Source organism: Labrus mixtus, chromosome 7 (genome assembly GCF_963584025.1).
Source record: "Labrus mixtus chromosome 7, fLabMix1.1, whole genome shotgun sequence".
NCBI lineage: Eukaryota > Metazoa > Chordata > Actinopteri > Labriformes > Labridae > Labrus > Labrus mixtus.
The window spans coordinates 10,676,207-10,691,158 of record NC_083618.1 but is presented as its reverse complement, the minus strand read 5'-3'; the positions used below and the strand labels follow the sequence as shown (position 1 = coordinate 10,691,158).

Below are 14,952 nucleotides of genomic sequence, written 5' to 3'. Positions count from 1 at the left end.
ATTAATAACAATAAAGGTAAAAAAAAAAATTACCAGGTTTCATTATTGTTCGTGAACTATTTCAATTTGCTATTATGTTATCCTTTGATTGATTTACTGCAATCTGCTTTTTTTTTTTCTTTTTTTTTTTCTTTTTTTAACTGAAATATAAAAAATATGTTGAGAAGGCTCTTAATAGCCTATTTTTTTAAAAAAAACAAGGTGGGCCTGTCATCATGTTTTTATTTTTCTACACGGTTGCATATTCAGCCGGTTGGTCAGAGCAGCGTTAGTCTTATTATGAAATGTGTTCAGGAAACAGCACGGCTGTGTTGATGACAATGTGTGTTGAGGCTGCAGGCAGCGGCCTGCTCCTGTCACTGCGGGCGCTGAAACACAAAACCTTTCTGGGAAATAGATTCCTGGAAGCTCAGTCAGTCCAAAGTGAACTGAGCTGTTTTCTGCTCTGCAGTCTACTGACTACAGAGGACACACTAAACTGCAGACAACCGGCAGCCCATACCAATATTTATTTCTCGTAATTTGTGTTACTATAGCAGGTAGTTAAAGGAAATGTTTGCTTTTTGGCCACCATCCGAGATGATTCGACTGTGACTTGGAGGAATATTTATTATTTAGTGTTTCTCAAACTGGTCGCGAGCCTACATGATTTCCCTTGCTTTAAGGTAGGTTTAACCTATTTGTATTCTGTTTTGTCAAAGTCTGGGTTTAGAGGACTTTCTTACGAATATGTAGACTAGTGCGGTACGGTGGAGTTAGAAATCGCAAGCTTCTGGCTTTAGTTTTGCAGACTTTAAAAAATGTGTTTTTTTATTCTGTGATAAGAAAAATATTTTGATATTCAAATGTATTTTTTACTAACTCTGGATAATAACGGTCAATAAAGGTGATTGCATCTAAGATAAGATTGTAAAAGATAACTCATACATCAGAGCTAAGATGTTTTTTTAAGGTTTTGGACCACACTAAAAAATCTGGTTTGTTATTAAGAAATGTAAAATATTTCAACATTATACAAAATTTTATGTCAATAGTGCTGCTGTCAGTAAGAAATGGTTGCCCGGACAGTGACAATTTTCCATCATGAGGAGCGAGGAGGAGGTTCATGTTTCCCACATCCCTCTCCTCCACCCCAGGAGCTTGCAGAGGACCTCTGCTGCATCACCACCAACTTCAAGTATCTGCAGACCTCAGGTACACCTGCTCTTTCACTGAACCATGATCATAATCAGGAATATTTTATTTATTCCTACAGGAAAAATCAGGATAGACTCTTGTAAAGAGATGGCATCGCACCGCACATAGCATTGAAGTTCACATTGTGGGGATCATTTTAGTGTCGTACTGCCATGATTTCACCAAAACTGGAGCAGGTCAGTTTTTGTTTTTTTTTGTACTCTTTGTATCAAATCCGGTCCCTGGATTTATAAATCAGATGTGATATGATTCTTATTGATGTATTTTCTGCCTCGGGTTAATCCCTTAGTTACACATTTACAATTACACACACAGAAAATTCATATTGAGAACACAGGCTCCCTTGTGTCTATCAAAGAGCATACAATATTCATGTTTTTTATGTGAAAAACGTGGTGTTGGAGAGAAGGGGGCCTCTGCAGATAATTCAGTTCTCATATGATAACCTCATGAACTATATGAAAACATACAGGACGTCTAAACTAAACACAAGCTGAGCACCAAGATATGAGCTGAATGCCCCCATGACCTGCTGTGCCTGAGGAATAATGATTTCTAACATGAAACTGCTTTATTCAGTGTAGCTTCAACTAACATTTTCTGCTAGCAAACATCTATTTTTGTTTTATGCTCAAATCATTTACTTAAATTAAGTTGTTTGCTGCTCTAAAACATAAGTTTCCAATTGCAGCCACAATACATTTATGCTAAAATATAAGCTCTATTTGCTGTGTCGGCTACTGATCCGAAGTGGCAAAGAGTAAATAATAAATCATTTCAGGTTTAGTAGATTTTTAGGCTTGTTTATAATGCTATCTGATTGGTCTAGGCTTACCTGTGATACCCCATCTCACATGTTCTTATCGATATCTGAACAATTACCAGAACTTAATTCATGTAACAATAACTATAAAAGCTTACATCTTTACCATCTGTCTGGTTTCAGGCTGGTACTGGGGTTCCATCTCAGCGAGTGAAGCTCGGGAGGCTCTTTTACAGAAGCCTGAGGGCACGTTTCTGATGCGGGACAGCAGTCACCCTCAGTACATGCTGGCCCTGTCAGTGCAGACCCGCTGTGGTCCCACAAGCGTCCGCATCGAGTACAGCCAGGGCTCCTTCTGGCTGGACTCCATTTCCCCCGGCCTGCCTCAGCTGCAGTCCTTCCCAGATGTCGTCAGCCTCATACAGCACTACACGGGCTCAGGCCAAACACCACGGGGCCACTCTTCTAATCACACCTTCACCGAAACAAAGCCTGACTCTGAAAAGCACACAGCTAAGGACTGCGGGGTGCCTCTGAAGCTGAAGCACCCTCTGCACAAACGAGACACCTTCCCTTCTCTGCAGCACTTGGCGCGCCTAGCCATTAACAGACACACGACAGACTGCCCTGATCTGCTGCCACTTCCAAAGCCTCTTCTGCACTACCTGCAGGACTACCCGTTTAGCATTTGAGGGTCCTTCTGAGACACAGGGATGGGGATGTGGGTCAGGGTCACACTCCAGGAAGACACTGCGAATCTTAGACTCTTTGACAGCCCTGAAGGGAGAACATTGAAAAGCTTTAAGGACAATAGACCTCCATGTGAGTGTGCTCGGTCTTACTATGGTGGCACTGCTGTTCTCCAGACTTTTTTAAAAATATTGCTACGTTCCTTTCAATAATGTGCATTTATTTTGTTTCCAAAGTATTTCCCTTTTTTCTCCCACCACTTAGAGTGTTGTATAATTTCTTGCTTGTTTTAGCCCAGTTGATTTACCACAAAAGAGACACAACTTCTCTTTATTAAATCAGTTCAAAAGCAGCTTCTGATTGCCTTTTTGTCCCAGGAGAGAGACTATATGTAATCATTTACACTTCTATCTAAGAAGCACTGTTGAAATCGGATAACATAGATCCTTTCCAGGGGCAACTGGAATCCCATACAACCTTTGGGTACCTTTAAGTTAATTACAAAATCTTTCAAAAATGTATCGTCATCATTTTTCATTGTATTTTGGCTTTCTTTTAGATACAGTATGAGTTTTCATTACCAATTATTTTACAGGAGGTATGAGCCACAAAGTGTCAGAAAAGAGATTTTCCGCTGCTTGTTGTAACTGTAATGATTTGTTTCTTGAATGTCTGCTCACTGACAATTTCAATGATTGACAATAATGATTAAAAGTCCAAACCGTTGATGGTACATTAATTTGGCATGGTTTTGGTTTTAAGACATGAGGCTGACACCTCACGTAAAACATATTAAAAGGACACGGGGGCAGACAACTTAATTTAAAAGATATAATAAAAAAGCTGGGCACACTGTGTTTTGTATTTCTTTTGTGGTCAGTATCCTTTTCTAAAATCTGTGTTATTTCCAGTGGTGGAAACCGCCCAAGGACATCTGTTTACAGCCTACTTTATTCTCAGAAGAGGATAAGTAATGCCTGTGGATTTTCAAGAATTGTATTCTTTTTTATCAAGCTCTTCTTTTCACTGATAAACCACTCAAACATAAACATGAGAACTGCTGTTTTCATGGAAACACGCCTGAGTTGGTTTCCACGAGGTGGAACTGAGCAGTGCTGAGAAAGCCTCTTATCAGGATTACAGTTAGAGCTGCAGTTATTAATACACTGTGGCATCGACTGAGAACAGACCATCCCTAACCGCCTTTCTTTGCTCCAGACTGTCAGTGAAGTCTGACTTCTTGAAATCATTTGTTTGTCAATAATAATTTGTTTTGTCATTGGACAGCAGCAACAAAAGCAATTCTCATTTCAATGTCTATCAAGAATTTCTTTTTCTGACATGCATTTTAACTGAACTTTGGATTTGGACTCTCGTGCAGAATTTAATTTAGCATTGAAGAAAAATATATTTATAGATTTTGCAGTGTTATGTTATCATATATGTGTATTCCATTATTTAATAGTGATTATAGATAATTCAATAACTAAACTACATGTTGATGCCCCTAAATCATAATAACCAATAATCTCTTGTTGAATCTGAGTTTGCATCTTAAAGTATACCAGTTAATCAAATTTAGTTTCTTAGAGGCACAATATTACTTTCCAAAACCTTAAGGAGTAGAAGTATAAACAAGTGAACAACTGCCCCCAGTCATCTATTGAGGCCCTGCAAGCCTAATGTTCACTGAATGTCAGCTGGAATGATGTCATTGTTTTTGACTGATATTTGTTCTTGAACATTTGCCCCGACATCACAATATCAGCCAAGGTGGGTTCTGTAGATCCCTTTTAAGCAATAAGGAAACATGCATCACTGAAGCAAAATAACCCATAAAATGACAATAGCATCAATGCAAAGAACTTAAATACAAGACCAAAGATTAAAATCTGAATTATACCTGTTTTGTATTTAAGTTGATAGTTTCGTCAGTGAAAAGGGCTGAATTACATTTAATTGCTTCAGTTTCAGGGTTAGGGTTGAGTAACAGTCCCGTATCTTATTGTGAAACTGATCATTTTATTAGAAACACATCTACATCTTTTATGGAAGGTCAACATGTCTTCAGTATAAAGGTATGTTTTGCTTGAATTGTGCTTCTTCCTAAATAAATGTATGTCTTCAAGATTTTCCTTGAAACTTTAAATAAACTATAAATAAGCAAACCTCTAGAGCTAAATTAAATAGTGCACAGTTCACAGAGTGGCCATGAGGCAGTAATGGTTGGTGTGTATAGGCCCACCCACTCTTTCTTGCCTTTTATCCCCAAAGCTTATTATATACAGCCATGGCACCTTAGGGCTCATGAGTAAATGTACTTTTTGAAGTACTTGTGCCCTAATGAAAGGAAAAGTGTTCAGTGAAGAAACCGCTAGTCCCATTTATGCCCCTATGCCCTATAAGTTACATAACCTACCCTATGGCCACCACAATAAATATCATTGCCATCTTCAAAAGACCCAGGCTTTGTTTATGTGAGCTAGAAATGTATGCCGATACTACCTTACTTACCTACCCTACCACATGGCCCCTCACCAATGTTTAGCCTAAATAGTCCCACGAAACCTTCAGGAAAGGCGTCCCAGAGCCACCCCAATGCTGATACTACCTACTCTAACCCCATGGCCCCTAATGGCTCCAACGACCAAAATGTGACTATTCCTGGTACCAACATTATAAATGAAAAAGAACAGCAAAGGGAACACGAGATAGAACAGAGAGACACAGAGAAAAGTCTTTAGAGAGAGCTCAGAAAACAAGGGCAAGGGAAGCAGAGCCAGGGTGAGGTGCCGTGATAGCACTCATAGCAGCCAATCAGGCTGTTGCTCTACTCTTTCATTTTCCTGAGGGAAGAGAGGATGGAAGAGAGAAAAACGAAGGACATGGATGGGTTTCTTCTACCTTTGTTTTGGCACCTCAACTGGCATTATTTCCCCTCATTTAAATCCACTGACTGGTTTTAGCTGCATTAACTGCCATCTCCCTTACTGTCTTTCTCAAACCGTTTGTCCACAGAATCCCAGTTCTCCCAGTAATGACATAGATGATCATGTTATTAATCCTCTATATCCCCTTTCTACTGGAAAAACCATAACTTTCCAGCTGTTCAGCTTCCCGCCTCTTAATCTGCATATTTAAGATTTTTTCTTTCGTATGCTTCCTCCTCAGAGTCCTCCCAGGGAACTGTCAGTTCTATGAAATAAATTATAAACTAATTATAAACTAAACTGACTTGTAGACCAAAATACAGTGTAAGGCCTCAGATTAGTGCAAACTATTTTTAGTTTTTTTTTTAACAACAAACTTTCCTCCCCGATCTACCGGCATCTCCCAATCATTAGCACTCTAAAGTTGGCCTGATATCTACCTATAACCTACCCCCTCCTCTATATTTCTCTCCCGCCCAGACAATTTGGATGGCTGCAATCTATTCCTGAGTACCTCCTAAATTAACCTGTTGTCTACAACTTCAATACCTGCTGCTAAGCTTTTTAAAAAACCTGGTTATGTCGCTACAACCTTGCGACAGACTAATCCTACAGCCTGACAGAATATGCTCCAAAGTTGCTGTCTCTGAATCAGCACAATGGGTCCCTGGCTACCCATTGTTTTAGGTTCTGGTATGATGGCAGCACAAAGTATCCCCTATCAAGTTAGGAGGAGATACCATATCATATTTGGAGAATTTGGCGTCAATTAACAATATTGATCCTTACCACCTGGCCGCAAGAAGTTGGAATACTGACCCGGCATTGTTGCCTCGTACATTACAAAAACACCTTGTGTATGGTATACGTACGTATACTTTTGACCAGTTCAAGAACTATAAATCCCTTGAAGCCCACGGACATTTTACGAATAGGACGCAATGACTATAATTACCAAATAATGTTATGTGTGTATAATAAGGGCCTGGTTATGGTTATGGTTTGTTTGCTTTGTTTATTTAGCATGCACCAGCCAAAGATGACAGCTGGGTGTGTTCTTGCTGTTCAAACTAGCATAGCCTAATATGCTTACTCACTATTTATATTATGTTACTTACTGTTAACTGAACTATTCAAAACGGCGCACTATACACAGACAGCAGCTTGTAGCAGATAACCAAACGCAGATTGTGCACTTTGTTTATGTTTACCTGTTCTCCAGTGTTGCTGCTTTTTCTAAATAAAATAATCTTTTGGATCCCTTGTGACATTTATGGAGGGCGGGGTTCATGTATGAAAAGACTACATGGCTTAATAAATAAATAAAATGCTGGTAATGAAAGTGAAAATAATAAAATACCTATTAAACTTGGTTTTACATTCCGATTACATTTTAAAATGGGTAAATACTGTTAAAAAAAATCTTGGATAACTATCAAGAACAACACATATAGGTTACAGAAATGGAGCTCAGCGTAAGTTCAGACAGGAAGACTGGTTATATTCTTTCACTCATTCATTCATCCTTTCACTTCAACCTAAAGTACTTCCTCTGTCTAGCTGCTCTGGTGATCAGCTCATAATGGGTGTTTATTCTTTAAGTAATTAACCAACCAGATTCGGGCACAACCTCTCTCAACCAATCACCTTGCTGCGGCAAAATGCCAAAACAGTTCTCTCTCTTCCACAGTCATTCTGTCATTTCAGGGCAACCGCTGCAACCCACCACCGCCCCAGTCACCTCCATTCCAGCTCAGCAGAGTCCAGATCCAGGCTCATCATAGCCTACATCTTCTTCACCACCACCAGGGTCTAGACTCCATAGGGGGTATCCTATCCTGCTGTCGGCCTCATTACCCTTCCGAGTACATGAAGTCGTCACGATGGAGTCAAACCCCCAAAGACTTTGCACATTCAAATCTAAATTGTTGCACATTTATTGTTAAATAAATAATTGTTCATTCTCAATTAAATCTCTCCTGATTGAAATGTCTTCATGTAGGCTATACTTTATTATGTAGCAAGATAAAAGAGCAAAGGCTATGTCTGGTGTTGTGAGTGTTTTCCTGGCCACTTTCTCCACATGACCAATCATGGCCGTAAATGGTCCCCACAACTCAACCATCTAAACCTATATAGGCCGTAAGAGCATGGGTGGTTCTAGGCAGGGGCCAACAGGGGCCCTGTAACACTGAGCTTGGTCCCCCCTGTGGCCCCCCCCCCCTCCTAAAGGAAGAGCCCCCCTCATAACACAGTATTTGACTCAACAACCGGACTCACAATCTAGAATTAAATTCTGTTACTGAAACAAATATAAATAATGGTATTTTATGTTGTGGTATTTAATGATGTGCGCTATTATTTGGCATAATATTTATATGTTTTTTAAAGCGATCATCTTTGTCTATTTTTCACCTGGGTTTAATGTTCCCCTCTAACAAAACAACTTGACCCAGTTTGGCCCCCTCAGTAAAAGTGGTCTAGAACCACCACTGATTAAGAGCCAGGACATCACCAGATTTGTTAAGTTGTACTAAGAGTAAATGTCACTTTGCACCATTAATTTACATCATAACAAAACATGAGTTATTCTGAGTTTATATTTTAGTTTTATTTATTTTTTTAACATAAAGAGTAGAAGCATACACAATATAAATTTTAGCTGTTAGAGTTAAACACTTACCAGCAGTATTGTAAGTGTGTTGCATTACCTCGGTATAATTGTTAATGTTAGTAAAACAGTGTATTGTTGTCCCCCTCCTCTCTCTCTCCTGTTAAGTCCCCGGCAGCAGCAGCAGCAGCAGCGCAGTCAGGGAGCAGCAGGCCAACAAAGCGCTACTTGGAAGTCACTTGGATAGATTTTAAACCAACCACTAGGTGAGCGTGTTATCTTTACAAGCAGAGTATGGTTGTAGCATCTTTTCGATATTATTTAATGGTCATTTTACTGTTTTATGTATTTGGCAACCTGTATTTTCTTCCGATATTTTGGATTAGCTCGCCAGCTATCGAGTCGCATTGACTTCCGTTAAGCTAAGGATGGGTACCAAGCTAGCCAGCTAGCTGTGTGTTACCGGGTTGTGAATTAAAAGAAAAAAGCGAAGTTTTCATGAGTAGTTAAGAGAAAAACACAAACACCGTACGGTTCGACACATTATGCCATAGATATAGAGCATGTACCATCTACCACTTTTGAATAAAACCATACAGATGTGAACTTCTAGCTTTGCTCTTAACGCTGGCTTGTTAGCTCCAGTAGCTAGCTTCAAGTCTTTTGTAAACAGAACCTCCATGCTGACTATTATCTAGGTCAACTTGATATGCAGTTATTCCGAGCTTTTACCAGCAACAATTAGTGTCTTATTCATGTTGAAAATGTTAATTATAAAACCGTGACAAAAGTGTAACAGAGTAATTTGTCAGATGGAAAGTGGGGATAGGTCAGACACGCTGAAGCGGAAATGTTTCATGAATGATGGTTCCTCCTAGTCCCACATAGTTTCAGTAAACATTTGAAAATAACATATTTGAAGCGTGGACTCAACTTGTTTCTTATGCTAAACTCACTGTTTGAGTGAGTGACTGTAAGCAGCCATGGTGTTACATGAGGTTAAACATTTAGCCCCAGGTGTTGGTTTCTGACGGAGTCTGTCAAAACAGATGTTCACAGCTTTTCATCGTTTCTCACGGTCCAAGTTGGTGCTCGTAGTTGCATAATGGCTGAGTACAATTACACGGACCTCCTTCCCTGGCGTTTTGAATGAAACTGTATGTAACCTCTGCCTGTTTCTTCTCTGCAGCTATGGCAGCGATCAGGAAAAAGCTGGTCATAGTGGGAGATGGAGCCTGTGGGAAAACCTGTCTGCTCATCGTGTTCAGTAAGGACCAGTTTCCAGAGGTCTATGTTCCCACAGTGTTTGAGAACTATGTGGCCGACATTGAAGTTGATAGCAAACAGGTATGAATAATTTTACTTCTCTCCCATTTCACACCAATATAAATGTGAACTATCGTCAAGAACACTGTTGTCGCCAATTTCATGTGTGTTGTGGTTTGTTTGTGTGTGTGTGTGGATGGTTGTGTGGACGTTTTCTGCTGCAAACATCACCTGTGCACCTGGGCATAGTTGTTAATTACAGCCACAGGTAGGTAGAAAGGGGAGACACGGGTGAATGGGGAGAGGGAATTAGTGGAAGCGACACAGTTTTTCAATCTTAAGTGTGTGAAGATGTTGTCCGGCGCATTTAGACTTTGTCTATGTTTATGAGCTAGTTTTGTCTGATGCAGAATAGGCCTACACCCGTCTTTTTGTTGGTGTTTTTAAGATTGTTGATAAATAAATACTGCAAACATAATAAACAGTGGACATTCCCTTTTTTACCCACCATGAGTTGGAAATGACTTAAAATTCCCTCCAGTGGCACTTTTTGTTGTTAGATTGCCACTACAAACATAACGCTAGTGAATGCTGGTTATATTTTCTTAAAGGGGCGGTATGTAACAGGCCGCTAGGCGAACTGCACCAGTAACCTGTTGCTCACTTGCTCGTCATACGTGCTCGTAAATACACAGACGAGCATCATCATCGGCTGCGAAACATTTGATATTTACCAGCCTAAAACCTCTAAAGTGGGAGTTAAAGTGGACGATCAGATTGTTGGAATATTATTATATGCGGATGATGTAGTTCTACTGGCTGAACATGAAGAGGACTTACAGATTATGCTGAATATTGTTGCAGAATGGTGCTTGAAATGGAGACTAGTGGAAAAAAATCATTAGTAAGAAGTCCAGTTATTTTTAATTTAGGCACAACAGTGCTATCATAAGCTGATCAGTATATCTTGGCTTGACATTGGATGAACACATGACTTTTAAAGAAGCTGTGAGTGTTTTGATTCAGTCAGCTGGTCGAGCTCTGGGATCTGTACTGAACAAAGTTAAACACTGTGGTAATCTGGGATTTCAGATTTATACACAACTCTATCATTCATGTGAGTGTCCAGTGTCTGATTATGCCTCCGATGTCTGGGGGTTCACGGAACATCTAATTTGCAATTCTGTACATCAGAGAGCTCTGAGGTCCTTCTTGGGAGTCCATAAATGAACGCCAGTCCTCGCTGTGAATGGAGATATGGGATGTCTGCCATAGTCACCCATGGGCAAAGGAGATAAAATCTGTATTCCATAAGAATAATATGTCCTTTATTTTTCTAAACAACTTAACTTGTGATATTCAGGAGATAAAAATAATATGTTTCTAATGTACAAAGAGAAATGGTCTGTGGATATATGGTGCAAACCAAAACTAAGAACATACTGTCTCATAAAGGATTGCTACAGCGTAGAAGCCTATGCTAAATTTAATTTAACCAAAATACAAAGATCCCTCTGCGCTCAGCTACGTTCAGGAACATTGCCTTTAGCTGTAGAGACCGACAGGTTTAATTCCATTCCAGAGGAAGACCGAGTTTGTTTGTTGTGTGAGTTAGGAGAAATTGAAAACGAGATTCACTTTTTGTTTTACTGCCCGATGTATGCTGACATCAGGGATGTTCTTTTTAAAAGAATGTCTTCAAATTATGTTGACTTCTTTTGGCTAGACGATTATGAAAAACTTGAGTTGTGTTTTAAAAAAGGAACTTTTGTTAAAGCAGATTTTGTTTGTGAAGCCTGGGAAAAAAGACACAACACGTTGTTTAAGACTGAACTGTGACAGGAGCCGGCAACTTTGTAATGTTATGATTTATAAATGTGAACCACTGCAACTGAATTCTTTGGTGTCTTATAAGCCCATGAGGGTTGGGCACTTTGTGTGCATGACACGAAAATAAATTAATCATCATCATCATCATCATCATCATCATAATGTTTACAGAGGAGGAAAGTGGTGATACTCATGTGAAAGCCTGTGAAGGAGTCTGTGTTGTGCTTGAGGCCGGTCGTTTATTTGTACTAACAGATTCCGTATTAGATTCATTCTCCATCCTACAAACGACAGTCTTGGCAGGCACTGGCTGAGAGCAGGAGTGTGTGATGAGTTTGTCCGCCTTTGAGAGCTCCTAGGGCGGATAGAAGTGTGTGGAAGTCGGCCTCTGGCTGAAGCGGGAGAGTGTGATGAGTTTGTTCTGTTGATCTCTGTAAGCGGAGTGAGGAGGACGTTGAGAATGTGTATAAAATGTCACTTCCTGGAGCTTTCGTGGAAAATACGACCCGGGTAAAAATTTTATACAGGCAACACAGACAGTGAACATCTACTTTTTCACATCAGTTAACCGTTTGCTTATTAATGTGCGATTTAAAAAAAACGATTTATACATGTAAAAAGTTACATATAGAACCTTTAACATACCCTCTCCCTAAAAGTGGTACCAGCTGAGAATGAGTGTAGGTGTTCATTGATTCAAAATGTTTTACTTATCTGGGAGTCTTTGGCACGTTGGGGGTCTTTTTGTGTAAAATGGATCATCTGAGTCCCTGTAAATAGGATGTGTGGGCTTTTTTCATATCAACCCAAAAGTATTTTATCACCTAAGTATTACGGATGAAAGTATATAAATGTGTACACATATCAGGTCAATATATTATCAAACCTGTAGTAATGAAGCTCTCAGAACACTTTTTTGGGATGTAGTTCATCACTTCTTAACTATTGTGGCAGGTGGAGTTGGCGCTCTGGGATACAGCAGGTCAAGAAGACTACGACAGACTGCGCCCGCTCTCCTATCCAGACACTGATGTCATTCTTATGTGCTTCTCCATCGACAGCCCTGACAGTCTTGGTAAGTTAAAAAAAGTGAGCTTAATGTTTGCGGTACATTTATTGACTAGTATCATGTTAAATAATAAGGGCAGAAGCAAACGCAACACCTGGAGTTTACAGGTAGCCCCTATTATGGCTTTGCAATAATCAGCCACAAACAATATAGTTAAACTGGCATAGTATTTGAAAATATGGAAGCATATTGGTACAATATGTGTTTGTTATTTGTCTCTTCATGTACATCACAGCTACTAACACAAAAATCAAATCAATGTATTTTTTAATTCATGGTGGTACTTTTGCTGGGCTCACCTACATTTTTCCTGTATCCTGTTTGATTGTGTTTTTGTGATCTTATTTAGAGAACATCCCTGAGAAGTGGACACCTGAAGTGAAACACTTCTGCCCTAACGTTCCCATTATACTGGTCGGAAATAAAAAGGACCTGCGCAATGATGAGCACACCCGCCGGGAACTTGCCAAAATGAAGCAGGTAAATATCTCAAAACCCCAAAACAAACGCCTTAACCGCCTTCATGGTGCCGGATTTTCAATGATTGGGGTCATCTCAGGTTATCTCTGGGCTACAAAGGTGGCTCACTTCCTACTGTGGTAAATGGACTTAAGCTTGTATAGCACTTTTCTGGTCGCCTGACTTCTCAAAGCGCTGTTACACTGCAGGTCACACAGATCTTTTGATCACAGAGGAGCAGCGTCCTCTAAAGCCCCCCCTGTACACTGAATGGCAAAACGACACTTGCATCTCAAAGATTGGGTTAGAATCATCCTGAAATCACAGTGTATGCCCGGCCTCATGAGAATGCACTCATAGAAACTCTAGATTGCCTACTCACATTGATAAACAGCTTGTTGTGACTGCTTAGAGCGATGTCATTTGTTTGGGTTAGTGAAGCTGGACAACCTAAAGATACCCGGGGTATGTTAAACTTGTAGTATAGGCCTCAGTTGTCTGTATTTTTAGTTTAGTTTAGAGTTAATTTCAAAGAGCTATCCACTACATGGTGGGTAAATGTTTATCCCAACAGTCTTGTTAAAACAACCGTGTTTGACATAGCTGCAGCTACAAAAAAGCAAAAGATCAGCTATCATAGGAAGAGTGTGAAATGCACCTCCCCTCTCCCAACCTCATTAGACCCATCTCCCTCAAAATCCCTCCCCTCCCCTGTTTCACTGTTGCAATAAGAAAAAATCTTAACCAGATTTAATTGGGGATCATTTACTCAAGCATAATGGCAAATTTGTTTAGAAAATGTTCAGAAATTACAGGAAAATGCATAAATTTCTGTGAAATAATGTAAGACAGACTCATACACAGGTCAAATGCTTGCTTTTACACGTATAGTCAACTCCCATAGGCCCATTCTGAGCCAGGAAAAACACTGACCTCTTTTGACATTTCCTTTTAGGAACCTGTGAAACCTGAGGATGGACGGGACATGGCGAACAGGATCTGTGCCTTTGGATACATGGAGTGCTCTGCAAAAACAAAGGATGGCGTGAGGGAAGTTTTCGAGATGGCCACCAGGGCTGCACTACAGGCCAAGCGGGGAAAGAAGAGCAATAAATGTGCCCTGCTGTAAACGGTGGCACGTGGACCGCTTCCTACAAGGGGGAGAAGGAGCATTAGGTCAAACCTGTCCCCCGAAACACATTCACAAAAAAGACTGTTCTCCCCAGTTTTTACTAAAGGTGTAACGCTTTTACTTATTTTGTCTTAAGCAAAAGTAGTCAGGTTCTGTCAGTATTCAATTTCAAGGTTATGGAAAATACTTTTTTGTACTTTAAAAATTAGTAAATTTGCCATAATGAAAGCTCCTTTATCGACATGTACAATGTAATTGAAGATATCAGCCAGGGGACCTATTGTGTCACACCTGCCAACTACAGTTAAGTGCTTAAGCCCTGCCTGCTGATCTAAGGAATGATCCACAGCAACCGGGGTGAAGAACCTGCACACTGTGACCCATAGTCGTTTTAATTATTTCAACAAACAGACGCACACATTAAGTCTAATTTGGTTTGTGTGCTTCACATACAAATCTTATATGCATAATGATTACATGCACATTATGAGACTGGAAACTCATTTTGTTAAACGCAAATGGAAACTTAGTGTTTTGTGTAATAAATTACTTTGTAAGAATCTTGACAACTTGTACAACCTTCTTGTTAAACACTGACTTTGGTATAGATACAGAAAAAAAGAGCATGCACGGCCCTGGAAAAGGTTTCTTAAGAGAACACATTTTGGCATGCACTGCCTACTTTACAAGCCTTTTATTTCCATCCAAGTTTAATCCGCTCATCGGATTTTGTGGGCATCAGAGTTCTAGTACATGCTGCTTCCTTTTTATATTGTTGCAACACAGCCTAACAGAAACAGGATATTTACTTTTACTTCTTAAACATTTCTTGAAGCCCTGAGTCAGGAGTCATTTAGGTCGTATGGTGATAAATTCAAAAGTGCTTCTTTTTTTTTTTTTTGCATACATTGCGTAACATTAATACAAGAAAATAAAGATCCACAGTGCTTTGGAATTTTGCAAACATTGGTGTTCTTGTCCATACAGGGGGCTTTGTGATGCAGA

General features: G+C 39.8%; 2 protein-coding genes across 2 annotated transcripts; both read left to right on the top strand.

Moving 5' to 3' along the window:
* The first annotated feature begins 355 nt into the window (after positions 1-355).
* LOC132977919 (cytokine-inducible SH2-containing protein-like) lies at positions 356-3,505 on the top strand. Its single transcript, XM_061042843.1, has 3 exons — positions 356-665; positions 1,035-1,194; positions 2,144-3,505. Exons 2-3 carry the CDS (start codon positions 1,053-1,055, stop codon positions 2,650-2,652), a joined length of 651 nt encoding a protein of 216 aa, XP_060898826.1. The 5' UTR covers positions 356-665; positions 1,035-1,052; the 3' UTR covers positions 2,653-3,505.
* Positions 3,506-8,341: 4,836 nt separating this feature from the next.
* LOC132977904 (rho-related GTP-binding protein RhoA-B-like) lies at positions 8,342-14,516 on the top strand. Its single transcript, XM_061042824.1, has 5 exons — positions 8,342-8,457; positions 9,381-9,538; positions 12,242-12,362; positions 12,706-12,836; positions 13,771-14,516. Exons 2-5 carry the CDS (start codon positions 9,383-9,385, stop codon positions 13,942-13,944), a joined length of 582 nt encoding a protein of 193 aa, XP_060898807.1. The 5' UTR covers positions 8,342-8,457; positions 9,381-9,382; the 3' UTR covers positions 13,945-14,516.
* Positions 14,517-14,952: the final 436 nt, after the last annotated feature.